Source organism: Amphiura filiformis, chromosome 2 (assembly GCF_039555335.1).
Source record: "Amphiura filiformis chromosome 2, Afil_fr2py, whole genome shotgun sequence".
NCBI lineage: Eukaryota > Metazoa > Echinodermata > Ophiuroidea > Amphilepidida > Amphiuridae > Amphiura > Amphiura filiformis.
Genome location: NC_092629.1, coordinates 76,391,333 through 76,410,420, shown reverse-complemented (window position 1 = coordinate 76,410,420; position 19,088 = coordinate 76,391,333). Strand labels below are relative to the sequence as shown.

The following is a 19,088-nucleotide window of genomic DNA, read 5'->3' as shown; positions in this document are numbered from 1 at the left end:
TCTTGTCAAAATTATATTTCATTCTGGTGCAAAACGAAATTACACACACACTGATGACACGGGCCTATTTAGGAATGAAATATGCATAATCATGCATAACTCGCAAACGCAAAATCGGAATCAACTGGAATTTTAAGAACAAGATTTTTCGTGGACATCTACTTAAAAATGTCATAAAATGAGGATGCTAGGATCACGAAATTGGACTAATAATAACGTGCCGGTCGCCTAATTTCTCTAGGCCCATGCATGGTTCAAATGCAGAAAATACGCGTGGCGGACAATTCCAAAAGGAGCAATTAATTCGTCCTAATTACCTTTAACGATCTTATAAAGTTATGATCCACGGTTTTATGATGACATGTAAAACTGAGTCATTTTAAAGAAAAGTTGAACAATGATGGCGTTATTTATCTAAAATCTTGAATGCATCTGTACAAGGGGTAGACACTTGTAAAATGGTATCAGAACATCAGCAAACAGACTAACAAATGACAGGGAATTTTTCAAAAAACTTTTTATCATGAAATGTAAGGTAGAACTCATATTATTTGGATAACTTAAATTTAAAATATATGTAAATAGCGCCCTCAATTTGCACAGAAATGCACAGTTTTTAGAATTAAAAATACAACACAAAAAACACACAGAAAAAATGAATAATTTGATATAGAAACGAAAATTTATGCTATGTTAGTGTGATAGCTGTTGGTATTATTCAGGTCTTAATTTGGACATTATATTAATTTTTGTTAGAAATATTAATAAATGATCCCATTTAAATAACCGTAGATCTAATATTTCCAATGAGGCGTTATAACATGGAATGACACACCAGTTGTAAACAAGTCAAATATAGTTACACGATGCTTTAATAAGTGTATTCAGATAGGTTTTTGAGCTATCTTCAGTAGATAGCAACATTAACACCATCTGATAAGAGCTATCTTCAGTAGATAACAACATTAACACCATCTGATATGAGCTATCTTAAGTAGATAGCAACATTAACAGCATATCATATATGAGCTATCATGAAAATAATGAAAGTTTTGGCCAAATGAAAAAGTGATGCGGGCCGTGGGTATGGAAACAACTTTCAACTTTGGTTTTTCAATTTAAGGGCGCATTACACCAGATCACTGCGAGAAAGGTGCAATGGTGATTCCGGTTAAAAGTATATGGCTAGTACTCAGTGGAGATGTCCTTAGGGACCATGTTCTTCGTGAGGTTGTCATGTTCTGAAGTTTAAATGAAAGATGCTAACCTATTAATGACTAAAATAGATATGATATACAAATCGTTTTCACAAGTAAAGTAGGCCTAGGCCCTGTCCGAATGGAACAAGTTTTAATGCTATAGTTTTGGCGTTCAAGCGCCGTCGCTTATCAACATTTTTAATAAAAAACTGAATCAGTAAAGTTCACACCAAAATTGAGGTTTAAATTAAAATTCAGTCCTAAATTAATACAGGGATGACGTAAAAAAGTGAAAAATATTGTCACGCGTGGTAGAAAACGCCGGTTGAAAAGTTGATTTTTACGTGCTTTTCAATGGAGAAGTTATTTGGTGGTCTACGCCCTTAATTGTTGTGCTGATTGTACATGCAGTCATGCACTATTTTATACCACACATGCACGTGCACTTACCCCAGTATAATAAAATCTCTGCTTAATACCCGTGCGTGACACTGTGACAGTAGCTATTTCATTCTTAGCTATTCTTCGCATGCACGCACATGGCTAACCCATTATTCAATGAATAATAGGCCTATTGTAAGTTGGAAACTGTATTATTTATGCCGATTGATAATTAAATTTACTAATAACTCGTGGAACAGTTGCACTAAGTAATTTTGTACAAAATAACTACGGTGTTTTTTCAATGTTTTGATACAACATTCTTTCCATGCAGCGGATAGGTAGATATTGACGTTCAGTATGGCGAACCCAATCACTACCACTATGCGGCCATTGCTTGACGACACGGTACGATACAAGAAGGCACTCAAAGCCTTCAAGTATTATTCTGGCGAAGACGCGGTTTACAACCAATGGTATGAGACAAAATTTGACAAACTTGTGACAGATGAAATCAAAGTTGAGAATGGTGATCAACAGGAGGATGGGCTACAAGTGCTGGGAGTTGGAAGTGGATCAGGTACGTAGGTCGTAGGCCCTATGCCTATAGCATATGCATCACCAATATCTGTGGTCTCATGGTCTGTGGACGGTGGACAAAAAGTGGCGTATAGGCCTCAGGCCTATAGCTAGAGGTATAAGGAAAAAGGATATATAATGCCACCCCCCTGATTCTTGAAACAATTGGGTCTACCACTTAATTAATTTTGGTTATTTAGGCCTCTATTTAGGGTAAATTGGGGTAAATGGAACGCTTAAGCAATAAAACACTTTCTGTGGTCGGGAGGGTATCCATATATGATTTGTTTTGGTTTCAAGAAGTAGATTATAGGCCTATGTTTTTACAACTTGTTTTAACAGATTAACTCCCATTTTATGCTTTGTTTCTTGTACTCAGTCCAAATACATACATGGTCATAGTGTTCCAGTTACCCCAACAAATTGGGGTAAATGGAACAGTGGGGTGGGTAATGGGATTACTTGCAAGGAGCCTACATTCATAGCTATATTTACATTGAAAATACATCAGAATGTTATATTTAACATATATTTTGTTGCTAAACAAAAGAATAAGAACAATAAATTTGTTTTCATGATTTTTATAAACATGGTAAAATACCACATAAAAATGCACTTCCTCTTGGTACATAACAGAAAAAAATGGTTATCGGATTTTAAAAAATCAAAAGGGGGCCTAATCAACCATGAATTAGTTATTTGTAATATATAATTTCATAATATTTAAACCAATTAGCAAGAAAATATTTAACATGTTATATATATTTAAGGTTACTTAACCATGTTCCATTTACCCCAAGTGGATCTGTTGTGGGGTAAATGGAACACCAAACCAATTAATTAGCTAATTAGCATATTAATTTGCATAATTGCATCATTAAAATCTACTATTTTTTTGTTAAAACATTTATGTTAATTTAGATAACAAACATATTGCCAATATTGTATGACAACTCTCAGCACAATATTCAAATATTTAGGAATCAATACCCTTAAATTAGTATTGTTCACTGAACCGTAGCACCACTTCAAGGTCAGTGACAACCTTTAAGATTTTCTTCCACTCAAATACCGAGTAAACCCAAGTTTGGGGTATGAAACAAAAGCGGAACGTTTGGCGTTGGGGTAAATGAACACTCGGTATGATTGTTGCCCAATTTTGTTCTTGATTGAGGAAATTGTATTCTCAGCGTTCCATTTACCCCCAATTTACCCTATATGAAGTTGAAAATTGATCTTTCAAATGCTTTTGTGCTGAAAATTTCGACTTTCATCGCTTGGAGGGGCGCGGAATCGCGGATGCTGAATTGGTCAATTCCCCCCCCCCAAGGGTGGCGCCCAGGGCACTTGCCCCCCCCCCCTCCCTGCACCCAGTCGCTACGCCACAGACTGACAGAAAGAAAGACAAACAGACAAGACGTATAGGCCTACAGGCAGCAGAGTATGAGCCGGGGGTGTCGACTTTGGAAGTGACGGGATGTGCAGACAGCAGTTCGAAACTGAGGGGTCTTTTGGTGAGAGCCTATAGGCCTAGACACCAAAAAGAGGGTCACAATGAGAAGGCCAAAAAGGGGTTCTTTTTGCGAGACTGGGGAAAATCTTACCAAAAAAGGGGGTATTTCCGTTTTGGTTCAGCATAGATAAAAGTTGATACAATACTTTCAAAAAGTCATCAACATTTGAAGAAAAATAATTTAAAAAAAGGGGTCATTCAGTGAGAGATTATCAGATTAAAAAAGGGGTCCGTGGTGACAGGAAAATGAAAAAGGAGGATTGAGTGAGAGGAAGTTCATTAAAAAAGTGGGGTCATTCGTTGATGGGGGTCAGTTTGGCCGCACATGATCATCCCCGTCACCCATTTTTAGTGAGTCCCCCCCCCCCCCGAGTATGAGTCAGAGACAGACAGAGATAGAAAACAAAAGAATAAAATAAGGGAAAGACAGAGAGACTAATTATGTAGACAGGAGGGGCATAGGCCTATAGGGCCTAGCTATAATTGCAACTTTACCATGTTTAGGCCGTGTAAAATTAATATTTTGGTTCTCGTCCCCTCCCTCCTCAATTTCTGGGATTTGTCAGATTTTTTTTTTTTTTTAGATTTTTCAATTTTTTAGACTTTGGAATGATTTATGAAATCTTCATACATATAAATAAGTTTATTAGAGAACAAGCATCACTTCCAAGTCTTTTTGTGGTACTCTAGGGGTTTATCCTCAGAATCTCACATTTGAAAAAAAAAAAAAAAGGGCCTCATCGTTTCCTCGAGCACTGTTGGAGAAGACCGAAAACTACTGACAATGCTAATTTTACATTGGAAAAAAAAACAAAAAAAACACCTCCTCCCTCATCAATTCATGAAAATCCTCTGGACGAGAACCAAAACATTAATTTTATACGGCCTTACTGAAAGGAGGGAGACAATCACGACACTGCAGAAAAGATGGATACAGGAATGTATCGAGGGCTTAGAGGCAGAAGCAGCTTTATGTCCATTTGTTTTCTCAATTATATGTTACTCATTTCGGCAACAAATGTACGGTTAATTATACCCTCCATCAGGGTTTTCTTTAAGCATTTTGCTGAAGGGGTATTTTCAAATTTTTTTGACCCTTTCAATTGTGAATTTTTCCTCTGAAGGAGTCAAAACATTGCCCAAGGGTATTTTTATAATATTATTTTTGAAGACATTTTTAACAATATGTGTGTTTTTGGAGCCATAGGCGTAGATCCGGAGGGGGGGGGGCATCTCCCCAATATTTTGCCAGGGGATGGTCCATACAATCATCCCCCAATGTTGACGCCTGTATGTGGGTTTTTGACCACATTATCCTCATATTTGGCCATTTAGCCCCAAAAGTGCAAATTAACAGTTTAGCTTCAAAATGGCAAAAATTTTTGTACCATAAACTTATTCTTTCTCCAAAAGGGGCTGGATTCACTGTACTTCAAAACATTCCCCCCCCTTGAGTCAAAAAGAAATATACGCCACTGTTTTGGAGCAGTGGCGGATCTAGAGCAGTCAGAAGGGGGAGGGGGAATTTTAGTAGAAAATATTTAAAAATGCCCCTTGAGAAGTAAGAAACTTTTGCAAAATGAAGACCTAATTGAAGCAATTGGTGGATCATTTTGGCACTATTAATGTATAAAATTTTAGTTTAAAAATGCTGAACATTTGTGAAATGAGCAGTCCATGGAGCCTTTCGTGGACGGCAAGTTTTCCCTATTTATGGTAGGCATATAAATTGTGTTAAACATAAATTGGCAAATGTCGAAAGCAGAAGTGAAAGTGGCCATTTGTTTATCAACTACGCAGGGTGATGTTCCCCCTTAGAACTTGGAATATTTTGCAAAATGAAGACCTAATTGAAGCAATTTGGTGGACCATTTTGGCACTATTACTGTGTAAAATTTAAGTTTGAACAGTTGAAAAGCCGAAAATTGTGAAATGACGGTCCATAAGGCCTTTCGTTGTCACGTTTTCCCCATTAGATCTATAAACTGTGTTAAAACATAGGGCCTAAATTGGCAAATGTCAAAAGCAGAAGCAAAAATGGTCACTTGTTTATCCACTACGCATGGGGGTGTCTGAGGGGGAAGTTCCCCCCTGGAAAATTTTGCAAAATTAAAGTCCAATTGAAGACATATTTGGTGCATCATTTAAACAGAAAAAGGACCCGAACCCAATTTGCAAGATTTCAAACTGACACTATACAATTTTAGAGAGTCGATGGGCCTATATACATATCGGGAGTATAGGTCCTAAATGCCAAAAGCCGAGAATAAATGCACAATATCGGGTGTTTCTCTATTCAAATCTTGCAATATCTGAACGCGTACGTTTTCAAGATTTTGTACGCATTGGACTTTGGGGCTATGGATTTAAAGGAGTCAGAAAAGTGCCTGAACGCGTAAGCGTGTTTTGTGCGTTAAAGAAAACCCTGCCCTCCATAATAAATGCAAGTGACTTTGGGGTACATATGCATGGTCACTTGAACAGTTAGCTAGACGCAAGTGACCATGCTTATACCCCAAAGTCACTTACATTTTCTTATGGATGGCAAAATTAACCGTCCAACAAAGTGATGGGGTAAGTGGGACAGTTGAGTCAGTAAATAATTGGCCCGCCAATCTGTACTGAATTGGAGTATCGCCCCAAAACTAACACCAGACATTGTCCTAGGATTATACTTGAATTATAAAAACATAAGTCCAATCTTTATTCACTTACATGAATTTTTATATCCAATAATATCATTAAGTGTCCCACTTACCCCATCTTACCCTATATATTGCAGGGGAAGCAGACTACGAGATGCTCAAGAAACTCCTCCCAAAATATCCGAAGATAAGGAACACCGTCATCGAACCCTCAGACCAGATGATTCAAAAATACCGCCAACTTGTAACATCACAACAGAAGTCTTTATCAGGAGTTGTCTTTGACTGGCGACAGCAGAAATATGCTGATTATCATCAGGATTGTCAGCAGGCTGGTGAAGTCACCAAATTTCATTTTATCCACGCAATACATAGTCTGTATCACGTGCCTAATGTGGACGAGACGTTGGGGGCGTTGTACGACCGAATGGAGGATGGTGGTGTTTTGTTGGTCATCATAACTTCAGGTATGATTGTGAGGGATGCTGAAATCAGCCTCCTCCCTTAAAGGTAGACGAGATATTGTTGGTCGAAACAGCAACAAAAAAAATCGATTTTCATTATCTAAATCAATATATTATTAAAAAATAACACGTTGGTGTTTTGCAAAGGTTCATTCTACAAATCATATACTTTGAAAACTTGCTTGATTTATTGTTGTTAATGAGTTATGTACATTTTACAAAAGTGTTGTTGTTTCACCCCTCTTTGCAACATAACTCAAGAACCACATGACCTACAAAAGTATATCTGTGATATTTTAATTCTTCTACACACTCGCTATGAAATGATCAAAGCAATTTTTGCCAAAGCTCACCACCATTTGCAAGATGCTGTGAACTACCGTACAAAATCGCAACCGTTTTTTAAAATAGTTGCTATAAACTACACTCATAGAAATGACTTGTTTGCCTTGTTGGCGCAATTCAAAAGGAGTAAGTTTGGACAACTCAAAAATAGTGTAAAAGTTGCCAAAACAAAATTCATTTTAGTTATCCGAACTTAAAAAATGCTGAAAAAGTTCAAAAAGTTCCGTCAACTAATCAACTTTGTTGGCATTACTTAAAAAGTTGATGTAAGTCGTTGCGTCAACTTTTTAAGTAATGCCAACTTCTGAATTCAAGATCAGGGAACTTAGAAAATAAACAAGGTTCAAAGAACCAATTAGTTGAGTTATTGTAACTCAACATGTAAGTTGATGTAACTCGTTCATATTAAGTTACGGGTACTTATTGTTTTGAGTTATTCCAATTTGGTACTTTGTTACTTAATTCACGTAATTGGATCATTTTCTGCACAATTAGCAGTATTCAAATATTTATTTTTGTAATCAGTGCAAAATTGTGTATACTATAGCACACCTGTAGAAAATTATGCTAACCTAGGCTAGTTTCATTTTCTGAGTTGCAACAACTCAATAAAATAAGTGCAAATGAGTGCGACCAACATAATGATATCGAGTCAGCGTTACTCAAAATTGTACGCGTTGGCATTACTCGGAAAGTTGACGCAACGACTTACATCAACTTACTGAGTAATGCCAACGAACAATTTCTATGAGTGTATAATAGTTTAAATACCAAGCACTCATCCAAATCTGTGACATCCTCGTTTGTGTCCCCGGGTTTGCTCCTGGTGTTGTGCGGGGGAGGGGGAGGGGCACTCGCTTATATCATGTATTGTCATCATATTAGGGGGTCTATATTGTAATATAATCGTAATTGTTTCTCCTGGTCAATTTCTGGCTTTGATTTGATTTTTCAGAAAAAAGTGGGATCAACCATGTGCATGAGCGATTCAATGATCTACAGGAAAAAGAGGCCGATAACATCACAAAGTTCGTCAAGACTTCAGAGATACGACGAGCTTTCGATAAGCGAGGAATCCCCTGCAAAGTGTACCCACAACCTCTCAAACTCGACATTACCAAGTGTTTCGTTGACGGGGATGAAGATGGTGATCTCCTTCTAGACTTTGTGACCCACAAGAAGAGGTTTAGGTATGATGCGCCAAAGAAGCTGGTTGAAGACTATCTTAAGTTTTTAAAAGAGCCTAAAAATGGCGAGGTTTGTGGTGATCAAATTCTGCTGAACATGGATTGGGATGCTATATTAGTATATAAGGGTTAACAAATCCATAGCCACCCTCCTTATTAGAGGTCCAAACTACGAGATCCTGGTCTCGGATCCCGGTAGATATGGTAGATATTAGTTACGGGATACGTTGACGATAGCAAGCACAGTCCCCAAAGTGGCGTATAAGGGAATGTGGCGTAATGGGGTGATCTCCTTCTAGACTTTGTGACCCACAAGAAAAGTTTTAGGTTTGATGCGCCAAAGAAGCTGGTTGAAGACTATCTGAAGTTTTTAAAAGAGCCTAAAAATGGCGAGGTTTGTGGTGATCAAATTCTGCTGAACATGGATTGGGATGCTATATTAGTATATAAGGGTTAACAAATCCATAGCCACCCTCCTTATTAGAGGTCCAAACTACGAGATCCTGGTCTCGGATCCCGGGAGATATTAGTTTCGGGATACGTTGACGATAGCAAGCACAGTAAGGGGTTGTGGCTTCCGGAGCAAGGATAAAAGAATCCCCCGGCACAAATACCACTGACTGATTTAGCTATATAAATCAAGTTGGATTTCAGAAGAGGAAATTTAAAAAAAAATAGGGGTCAATGTGACTGCACATCCCCGTCACCCATTTTCAGTGAGTGCACCCCCCTGTAAAGTTTGTGACAATATAATCATTAATTCATGTTACTAAAGATAATTTTATTATTTCAATGGTTTAAAAGCGTTACTATGTGCGATTCCATTTCAAATCCACACTACCCCTGTGGAAGATTTTGGAAATATCTTCCACAGGGGGCGTATGAATTTCAAATGGAATGAACACATTATCAGCTTCATTTGAAACACACCCTCCCTCAGTGGAAGATTCAGATTGAATCTTTCTCAGAGGGTGTATCTCCAAATGGAACTGCTAATGTGTTCATTACATTTGATTACTCCCCCTATGGAAGATAGTCCCAAAATATTTCACAGGGGTAGTGTGGATTTTAAATGGAATAGCCCAATCTGAGTATCGACTGGTATGTACATAAATACAAAATGAGTAAACATAATACCCATCCACGTGACTGACAATGTCCATGTTTTTATATGCGGAAATAAACTTATGAATAATGTATCATTTATCGATCATGAATATTCATGTTATCATGATCCGATTGAATCGTATCGTGTTTTGGGCGTTTACTACGTGTATATAGTGTCGCCAAAATCAGAAAAGTGGTGGCGTTTCGGAAGGATATTTTGCTCAGGGGGAGAGGGGCAAGTAAATGAATACCATTTTAAAACGATCATTTACGGTGGAATTAACAACATTTTGTTGTGTCTTTTAATTATAAATTTATTAAAACATCAGAAAGAGTAAAAAAACAGACAGATTCACACATAATATATGTTAAAAACGTATTTTATTTCACACATTGTACAAATATCACAAACAATACAGGAATGCCTACAGCTCTTGGTCTAATATCTCGTATAACTTGCACTGCGCATGATGTAGCCTAGTTTAAAGGTGAGTGACCCGATTGATAGCCTCATCCCTACTTATCCTCCCAAAATTCAAATTCGAGCACCACCAGGATAAAGCTTATACCGTATTTCGTCAAATAAACGCCCACGGGGGCGTTACATTTTCCCAAAGGGGGGCGTTTATTCAAGGTCAATTTTAGAACGATAATTCACGTTAAAATCATTAGGTAAATTTAAAACTCCCGCTAAAATGACGAACTATGAACTAGAAACACTGACTTCTGGTTCACTTCCGGGTTTCCAATCCAGATTTTCGCCAAAAAGTGACGCTATTATCGACCATGTGAGCAACTTGGTAAGCTTACTACACAAGATAGCATGGAAATATCGGCATTTTTTAAACATCTTGGTTGAAAAAAGTGGTGGGGCGTTTATTTGAAGGGGGGGGGGGGGAGAGGCGACTATTTGTCGAACGGTATGTTTCTTATTATCTCAGTCAAGTAGACACGAGATTATAATATTTCGTTTAGTTGTACAAACATGTGGTAGCCAGGCACAGGAATGCGAGATTTATTATAAGCATTGCTAAATAAAGACTACGGATTTTAGAGGTTTATAAAAATATAAATTATCTTTAAAAGCAATTTACAGAAAGGGAGATAATTTAACATTTTACATTATAATGGTTAATAATATTTACAGTTATATGCACCATAATTACTGTAGGCAACACGTACCTACATACATGTTATATCAATAGGGATGAAAATGCATTTTTGGTTTTCCCTTTACCAAGAGTTGGTGCCGTTTTCCCCAAATACTGTAGAGAGGTTGTGCTAATCATGCCCGGAGACCCGAACCGTGGAAATGACGTCATCAGTTTATGCGATCCCTTGACAAGGAATGAGTAGCAATTAATCGCGGATTCGAACTTATAAACTTTCATGTTCAGAGAAGTGAATTTTTTCGGTCCTACACTTGCTCCACGGACGCATAATTTCTTTCTGCAACCGTCGCTGCAACCACAGATTCTGTAATGGGCCGCAATTGCGTATTGCGGTCTATTGTGGTTGCAGGAAATAAATACGCGTCCCGGCCTGCATAAATACGCGTCTCGGACTGCATGCTTGCGGAGTTGCCGTTATTGTTCATGTTGTTGGTGGTTTCACTTTTACATCTCACGTCTTAGTGAAAATGCTAATTATCACATCTAAATTCCCCGGATCCTCATCAGCCACCAGGGGATGCCGCTAGCTCTCATTGTACACGGCTTTGAAGACGGCAGGCACGTCGGAAATCTGACTCCGAAGTACACCCTGGAATAGCACATTTAATTGCAGGTTTTCGATAGGGTTTTTGGGTTTTTTTTATAGTCCTTATAATAGGTTCAATATAGCAGATGTCTGAATACAGCAAACGGTAACCCAAGGACTGAGTTCGGACTCCAGACGAGAGTTCTAGAGGCAAAATTCGGCACTGAGCCAATCATGAGTTAATTGGTCACGGAGAAAGTTTTTGGTGTTATTTGGGGATCAGCTTCAGGGTTTTGATTTAGGATTTAAAAGTAGGTTATAGGATTTGGGATTAGGGGTAAGGGGTATAAAGGTTAGTCTCAGATAAAACATCCCGTTGAATTTCCGCAAGAGGGTGTAAGCATGACTGAATGACTATAGTCACTGGTTATCATAATGACCGTAATTCTATCGAAAGCAACTACATAATGTGTATAGTAGAAAATGTTGACGCGTTCAAAACATGCAAAAGTTCGTCAACAGTTCACGACGCATGCTAACTGTCTTAGGATTGTCTATAGTATCTATGGTGATTGGCGTCAATGTAGGTGCTCTGTTGTTGCTGCTGTTGCATCTGTGCCATTTCAAGCATTTGCTGAATATAGACACCCAAACCCACGCAGTAGAGAACAACTACCATTAGACCGAACAGGACACCGGCTATGATCCATCTCTTCGCGGACCTGTTGGCGTCTTTTGCTGCATATTCGTCCCCATAGGCATGTTTGATACGAGCCTAAAATATAAATAATAAATGAAAACAGTTTAGTTTAGGTGACAACCAACCTAATGCAATAAGTGAGGCTCTTCCTTGCCCTCTAGTGTCGTAGATTTCTTTTTGACATGTGCATGAAGTATAGCGAAGTGCGAGAAATATTTTGCTATATTGAAGCTAAAATTGACTCATTTAGGCTAACATGGTCAAATGAGGTTAATTTAGTCAGAAACCCACATAGAAGCGCCAACATTGGAGAGATTGTATTTTCCCCATCAAACCCCCCCCCCCAGATCTACGCCATTGTTCTCCTCCTCTCCTTATTCGGGATGTTAACATCAAACCAACTAGTTCAAGCTCACGAGGAGCTGAACAACCTCCATGCACCCAGGGGCGTCCAGCGTTCTTCGTAACGTAAACTCTTCGTCCCAGTTTTGGTAGGGGATTTGCCATTTGGTCTAATACCATTTGGTCTAATATCCATTTTGTCTACATCCATTTCGTCTAAACCCATTAGGTATATATCCACTACGTCCAATAATCATTTGGTCCTTTATTCATTTGGTCCGATAACCATTTGATCCGATAACCATTTAGTCTAATAACCAATAAGTCTAAAACCATTTAGTCTAACGACCATTTAGTCTAATACTCATTTGGTCTATAACCAATAGGTCTCATAGTCATTTGGTCTAATACCCATTTGGTCTACACACCATTTAGTCTTACAAGCATTAAGTTTATTAATAAATAGACGAAATGGTATTAGACTAACTGGTTATTAGACCATAAGAGTATTAGACCAAACAGTTATTAGACCAAACGGTTATTAGACCAAATGGTTATTAATGAAATATTAGACCAAATGGTTATTAGACTATATGGTTAGTAGACATACCGGTTATTAGACCAAACAATATTAGACTAAATGGACATTAGACTGTATGATTATTAGACTAACTGGCAATTAGCCTTTCTGGTAATAGACCAATTGAATATAGACTAAACGGGAATTAGACCAAATGGTATTAGACCAAATGGCAATAGACCTTTTGGTATAGGATGGGGACAAAGATCAAAATGTTCCCGTGTGCATCATTTTAGTGTCTTTTAGATTTTGCTTTTGGTTTTATAGCGTTCGGATACTTTTTGTGCGCAGTCAGTATAATAAAGTCGCCATGGAAGACACGTGCAACAAGTTTCAGTTAAAGCCGCTGCTTCATAAACAGCGATAAAGCATGTGTTATGAAGTGTTTCAATCGCAAGCAGACACTATAGTGATTTTAGGCAATCGACATTTCAAATCAAGATCGGAAAAGTTCGGAAATTGTACCGAAATCTTATGAATTATGGCACCAGGCTTTTGCATGGGGTCATCGGTTTAAATATTTAAGCATATTGAGCTAACACTTCAGCTACTTGGTTTTTCACAATGAGATACTAATGGAACAAAATGATCAAACGTTCGTCATTTTTCGTCAGTTATTTTTTTTACAGAACGACGATAATATGCATCACCTCTTCCACAATTCAGTCTCTTACACAAGACATACCATCACACACTTGATTGCACCTCTCTCATCCATGACAGTCGGAAGTTCATCGTATATGATGCCTGTGTTAGTTACACATTGGAACTTCGCACTGTATAAGATGCTGAAGAGGTATTTGGGGGGCCCTCATAATTGCCCTGTGCAGGGTGCACCTTCCATTCTAGCCGAAAAACACCATGTTTTGAGCCAAAATAGGGTGCAAAAATTACACAATTTTGCACGCTTCGCGCGCATTGTCTTGTTGTATAGCAACATTTAGCTTCAATTTGGGCTAAAATAGTCTTAGATTGAAATTTTTCACGCGCTTCGCGCGCAAATGTCCTAATAGAATCTAAAAACTTGGCCACTTGAGTGCACATGCCTTCCTCGCGGTGCGTTTGGGGGCCTCCAAATTTTGGCCTGGCCCAGGCCCCCCCCCCAAAAAAAAAGTTAAATCCGGCCCTGTTCGTGTTTTATTGAAATGAACTCGGTTCGAAAAGGTTTATTGCTAAAGACGTGTCTATTGTAAGACACAATTGACACCACTAGACAACTTACCGTCATGGCTTTAATGATGGCAACAATTCCAAATGGCGCACAGCAAACCAATGTCACCAACACGGCCCCAACTAAAGTACATGTGTTGTCGAACGGCTCCTGTCTGTCTCCAAATCGACCAGACATTTCAAAGTATGCAGGCGGGGGAACATCATGCGTCTAGCAAAAAGAGAAATAAACAAGCATGATCTCATTACAACACCTCCCGTGGAACATCTGTACTAAAGAATGAATGGTAAATGGGCTAACTTTTGGCCTTGGTGTCTCTCGGCTGCGGATCCCTAGAACCACCCCTCCCCCCCTCCTCATGTCAGTCTAGCGGGTCATGCACTCTCCTTCCGCCAAGTTTTTCACGATTTCAAGGGTTGTAATAAGAGCTCTAAATTGTATCTCATCGTTGTGAAATGATTACTGCTGGATTATTAATAAAAGGCCCTGGATAAGGCACTCAACTTACAACTTAAATTTTGGTAGGAGTGTGCGGCGAGCGCCGAACATTGGAAACTGAGAACTGATTTCCGGGCAAAGGGGCTTCCCTTTATATGAACAATATATATAAGCTGTGTGTTGTTTCAAATTTAAGCTTATGGGCTGAATTTTGGGTGTTTTACTCAAATAATGCTAACTTGGAAGAACTGGAGTATGATCAATGGAAATATTTGGACCTGCCGGAGAGCCTGAAAAAGGGACACATACTCGTACCACTTTTACACATGAGTGTCCCCAACCCCGCATTAAAAGGTTACATAGAATTAGATTATCAGGTGTATGAATTTTACCTCATCATCGTGAAAGGTTGCGGGTGGAAGAAGCTTTTCTTTGTCTGAGTTGACGTTCACCGTGGGTACATCATCGTCGCCTTCTGTGGGCTCCTGGTCTGCATGCACTGTGTCCATGATGGTCGTCTGTATAGAGTCCTGTTACTCCCAAAGAAGCATAGACCTGCGGGACATTCAACATGAAAATACATTTGAATGGATCTACGATAAAATGTTGGATCTGAGAATGGCCTGCATGGGAGTAGACCTCAGCTAACCTGCCTGCATGACCTCTTCTCATATTATGAGCATGCCGAGATCTTAAGTCATCAGGAAGCAACATGTGACAGTGGTGTAGCGTGAGTCATGCATCCTACTGGGGAGGGGGGGGCGTCTGTATATAGAGTCCTGTTACTCCCAAAGAAGCATATATCTGTGGGACATTCAACATGAAAATACATTTGAATGGATCTACGATAAAATGTTGGATCTGAGAATGGCCTGGGAGTAGACCCTCAGCTAACCTGTCTGCATGACCTCTTCCATGTTAGGAGGCTATGAGCATGCCGAGCAGGAAGCAATGAGACAGTGGTGTAGCGTGAGTCATGCATCCTACTGGAAGGGGGATGTGTTCTGGCCACCAGCCATGCATTGGGGTGGGGCACCGGGCCCCTGATGGGGGCATTATACAAAACCCCTCTTACAAAACAAACCAGCACATTTACGCAAACAGGAATAAAAACTTTTTTTATTTATTTATATCAATTTTGGGGACAGATAAGACATGTCAGAGGTAGTTCAGACATGTTAAAAGTGAAACATATTTACAAGGAATATCCCCGGGAATATCCCTCGTTACAAACTTTTGAATTGGATCGTTTGGGACATGCGCGGGTTTACACCCTTCTCTTTTCGAAACCGACCGCGATTGGGCTTCCAGATGAAACCCATATACCGTATTCGTTCGAATAAGCCGCGCCCACCCATGGTATTTTCAATTTGCCGCGTACCATTAATGTTGAAGTGATTGAGGGGGTCGAAAAAGTTTTAGCTCCATTAAGAGGGGGGTTAAAATTTTTGACATGAAAAAAACCATTTATAGGGACTGCGCAACAATTGTGAGCCATGCGGAGTAGCCGCGAGCTATCAACATGTGTAGGAGTATAGCATAGGCCTAGTAATAATTGAGTTGGTTCGCCCTCGATTCTCGAGCTTCGCCCTCATTTCGCGTCTGCGCCCAGGGCCGTCGCTAGATCAGTCGGATTAGGGGCATATTTTGCCGACGGCCTGAAAAATTGATAAAACATTTTTCATCATTTTTTTACCATTAGTAACTACGATTAATTATTAACGATATTGTATAAGAATAACATTCCAAGAAATTTGACATATTGGTGTTTAGGAATCAAACATATTTAGAAACGTGGTGCAAGAAAAGTGTTAATTCCTAAACACCAATGTCAAATTCCAAGACATCGTGTGTTAAATTCCTAAACACATGCCCACCAAATTCCTAAACATGTGTAGCATTTTAACATTTTTAAACACGTGGTGCAAGATAGTGTTTAGAAAAGTGTTAATTCCTAAACACGCCTTTTGCAGCCACTCACCTCCGTCAAGTCCCCCCCCCCCCCCATGGAGCAGTTAGTAGCTATACATTAGGGCTGGCTGCCACTATAGGGGTTTAGGAATCAAGCATGTTTAGAAATGTGGTGCGAGAAAAGTGTTTAATTCCTAAACACGCTTTTTCACGTTTTTTGCAGTGTAGATTCTGTGTCCATAATTTCAAGAGAGACGCTAGTGTAACTTCCATGCTTGAACACTTGGAATGGAGCACATTGGAAGATCGTAGGAAAAACAGCAGATTGACTATGCTGTATAAGATCCTCAATGGCCTTGTAGGTATAGACAAGACCAACTACCTGGAAGCAGCAGAACAGACTATCAGTACTAGAGGGAAGCACAAACACAGTCTGAGAAATGATTTCATCAAAAAGGATGTCCACCGGCTCTCCTTTTTCCCCCGGACATTGAGAGAATGGAATGAGTTGCCCAAAGAAGTAGCTGAAGCGCCCTCAATCGACGCCTTCAAGCAGCAGCTTCAAGCACTACCAACCCATACCAGAGCAGCACGTTAGATACCAATCCATTTCAGCACAGCACATGCACAGCACTTAGACTGATATCCAGCCTTATCCTTTGCCATTCCCCCCTTTTTTTAATTTTTTTGCGCGCGAGTACCCCATACATTAAGTTGACGAAATGTGGCATATAAATAAAGCCGCCCTGTCGACGTACCTAAGAAGAAGAAGAAGAAGAAGTCTTTGTCAAAGACGTTCGGGAGGGGGTCGGCCGGAAGGGGATGTGCCGTAGTTGCCGTATTAAATGTTATGTTATATTGTCATACAATACCTTTACTTGAAAAAAAATGGAGGAAAAATCAATTATTCAGGGGCTGTGCAATAATTATGAGCCCTGGGGGATAAGACATTTTTGGCGAACCGAAACCGGAGGCAAGCATTTTTTTGGGGGCCTCATAATTATTGCACAGCCCTCTGTCCGTCAAATTTGTACATTATGGCTTTAATGTTGAGTCAATACCTATTTACGTATCAGATTATATTTATAAAGCAGATCACTAAAACACAATGCACTGAGCTGACGAAGTCTGAAAATACTTCATATATAGGCCTATATATATCCGGGATTATATATAGCTGTATCATGCTCGCATAGCCTACACGTACATAGGGCCTATAATACAGCTGACACTTTAAATATATTCGCTTACAATTTACCCACGAAAAATACTTACGTTTTATTATTATGTGTAGGCTTATAATGATCCAAGTTGACCAATAGCTTTTGATATGATCATGCACTAATATTTACGAGGAAGTAAATGGCGATGAATTTCAAAATCTTCGTCGCAGTATTTTGATTGCTATATGCCTCGACTTCCTCTTTCATTGATGCTTGAACCCTCTCACTCTGACATGAACCCATGCATGTACAATGTACATGATTTATACCATACTATATACATGTATTGTACATGTACAATATAGTATACAAAATCAGGAGCCGTATAATTCTATTACAATAGTCCGGGACAATAGTACGGTCCCTGACAAAAATACACGATATATTAAATGTATTGACGTTAGGGAGTGTTCAAAAATACTTTGGTGGTGGGGGATGGAGAATATATAGAGGTGGGATATGAAAAAAGTTAGCAGAGAAAAAGGGATCGAATTTTTAGCAGTCCAAAAGGGGGTCTGATTTTGTTTTAATAAGCCCCAGTCCAGTACGAGTATAGTGGCAAAAAGTATTTCCTAATATTTTGAGGGCTTCGCGTGAATTGATGCAGAAGCTGTGCAACAATCCCCTGAGCAGAACGAGAGCTAACGAGAGGGGACCAAACAATCAGGCTTTGACAGGGTAACATGCGCGTATTTTTTTTGGAGGGGGGCTTTGGGGCACCAGCCCCCGGGGTCAAAGTAGGGGCGGCAAAAACGAAGGGCGGCGGAAGAAGAAGGGGCGGCCAAAACGAAGGGGCGGCAAAACGAATTAGCAAAGAAAAAGGGCGCAAAAATTGAAAAAGCTTAAAAATTTTGAAAAATGTTGCTTTTAGGGCGCTAGCGCCTAAAATCCTTTTTTTTTTTTTTTTTTTGCTCTTCACTTTTCAAACGACCGTGAAAAAATTGGGTCAACCTTTTCGGGCTGTTAAGGAAGGGGCGGCAAAATTGTTTCTTCTTCAGCCCCCCGGGGTTGGGGCGGCCACGGTACGCCACTGGGTAAAGAGCTAAGAGGGGAAGGCAGTTTTTGTCAGGTCGGTCGAGAGGGGGGGGTAAAGCCGGGGTTAAAAAGATTTTTTGGAAGGGTGCGCACTTTAAAAGGGCGATTTAAATATGCCTGCTTGTCGTTCACATAAAACCGCCTACACCATTTTGCAAATTGGATTTTCTCAACAAATTTGCCCGGGCAAATTTGGCACGTGCAAATTGTAGCAACACTCAAGAATGGCAGGCTGGGAGATAGATAAGCTTAGATAGGCCCAGCGGGCTGCAACGTTCATTGTTCTATTGTGTCTTATTAGAGCGCTGACATATTGGAAAATGTTGCCAATCAATATTCATGAGAGTCCAGTTTTCGACTTGTGCTTGGCAGGTGCGAAATACATCTGACTGGGCTCTTTAATTACGTAACGTACATTGATGTCATCGAATGGCTGCTTAGTGCTGTTAATTTTAATTATTCTTCACTTTTTCTCTCTCATTTGATACCTTGATACCTTGGGAGGGCGAGTTAGCGCAGCGGTAATTCCCTCGCTTTGCACCACTGAGGTCCCGGGTTCAAGCCCCGGCG

At 39.5% G+C, this 19,088-nt stretch overlaps 2 protein-coding genes across 3 annotated transcripts; one reads left to right on the top strand and one right to left on the bottom strand.

Moving 5' to 3' along the window:
* The first annotated feature begins 1,690 nt into the window (after positions 1–1,690).
* On the top strand, positions 1,691–9,447 carry LOC140146633 (histamine N-methyltransferase-like). Of its 2 annotated transcripts, XM_072168505.1 has the most exons (4): positions 1,691–1,775; positions 1,915–2,160; positions 6,455–6,784; positions 8,082–9,447. In XM_072168505.1, the coding sequence occupies exons 2-4, from the start codon at positions 1,941–1,943 to the stop codon at positions 8,444–8,446; spliced, it is 915 nt and encodes a 304-aa protein (XP_072024606.1). In that variant the 5' UTR covers positions 1,691–1,775; positions 1,915–1,940; the 3' UTR covers positions 8,447–9,447. The 2 variants fall into 2 exon arrangements, with proteins under 2 accessions (XP_072024606.1, XP_072024605.1); XM_072168504.1 differs by lacking the exon at positions 1,691–1,775 and having other exon boundaries at positions 1,805–2,160.
* Positions 9,448–9,784: 337 nt separating this feature from the next.
* Positions 9,785–17,690, bottom strand: LOC140146637 (uncharacterized). Its single transcript, XM_072168509.1, has 4 exons — positions 17,536–17,690; positions 14,742–14,904; positions 13,963–14,121; positions 9,785–11,893 (listed from the first exon to the last, which is right to left on the bottom strand). Exons 2-4 carry the CDS (start codon positions 14,856–14,858, stop codon positions 11,663–11,665), a joined length of 507 nt encoding a protein of 168 aa, XP_072024610.1. The 5' UTR covers positions 14,859–14,904; positions 17,536–17,690; the 3' UTR covers positions 9,785–11,662.
* Positions 17,691–19,088: the final 1,398 nt, after the last annotated feature.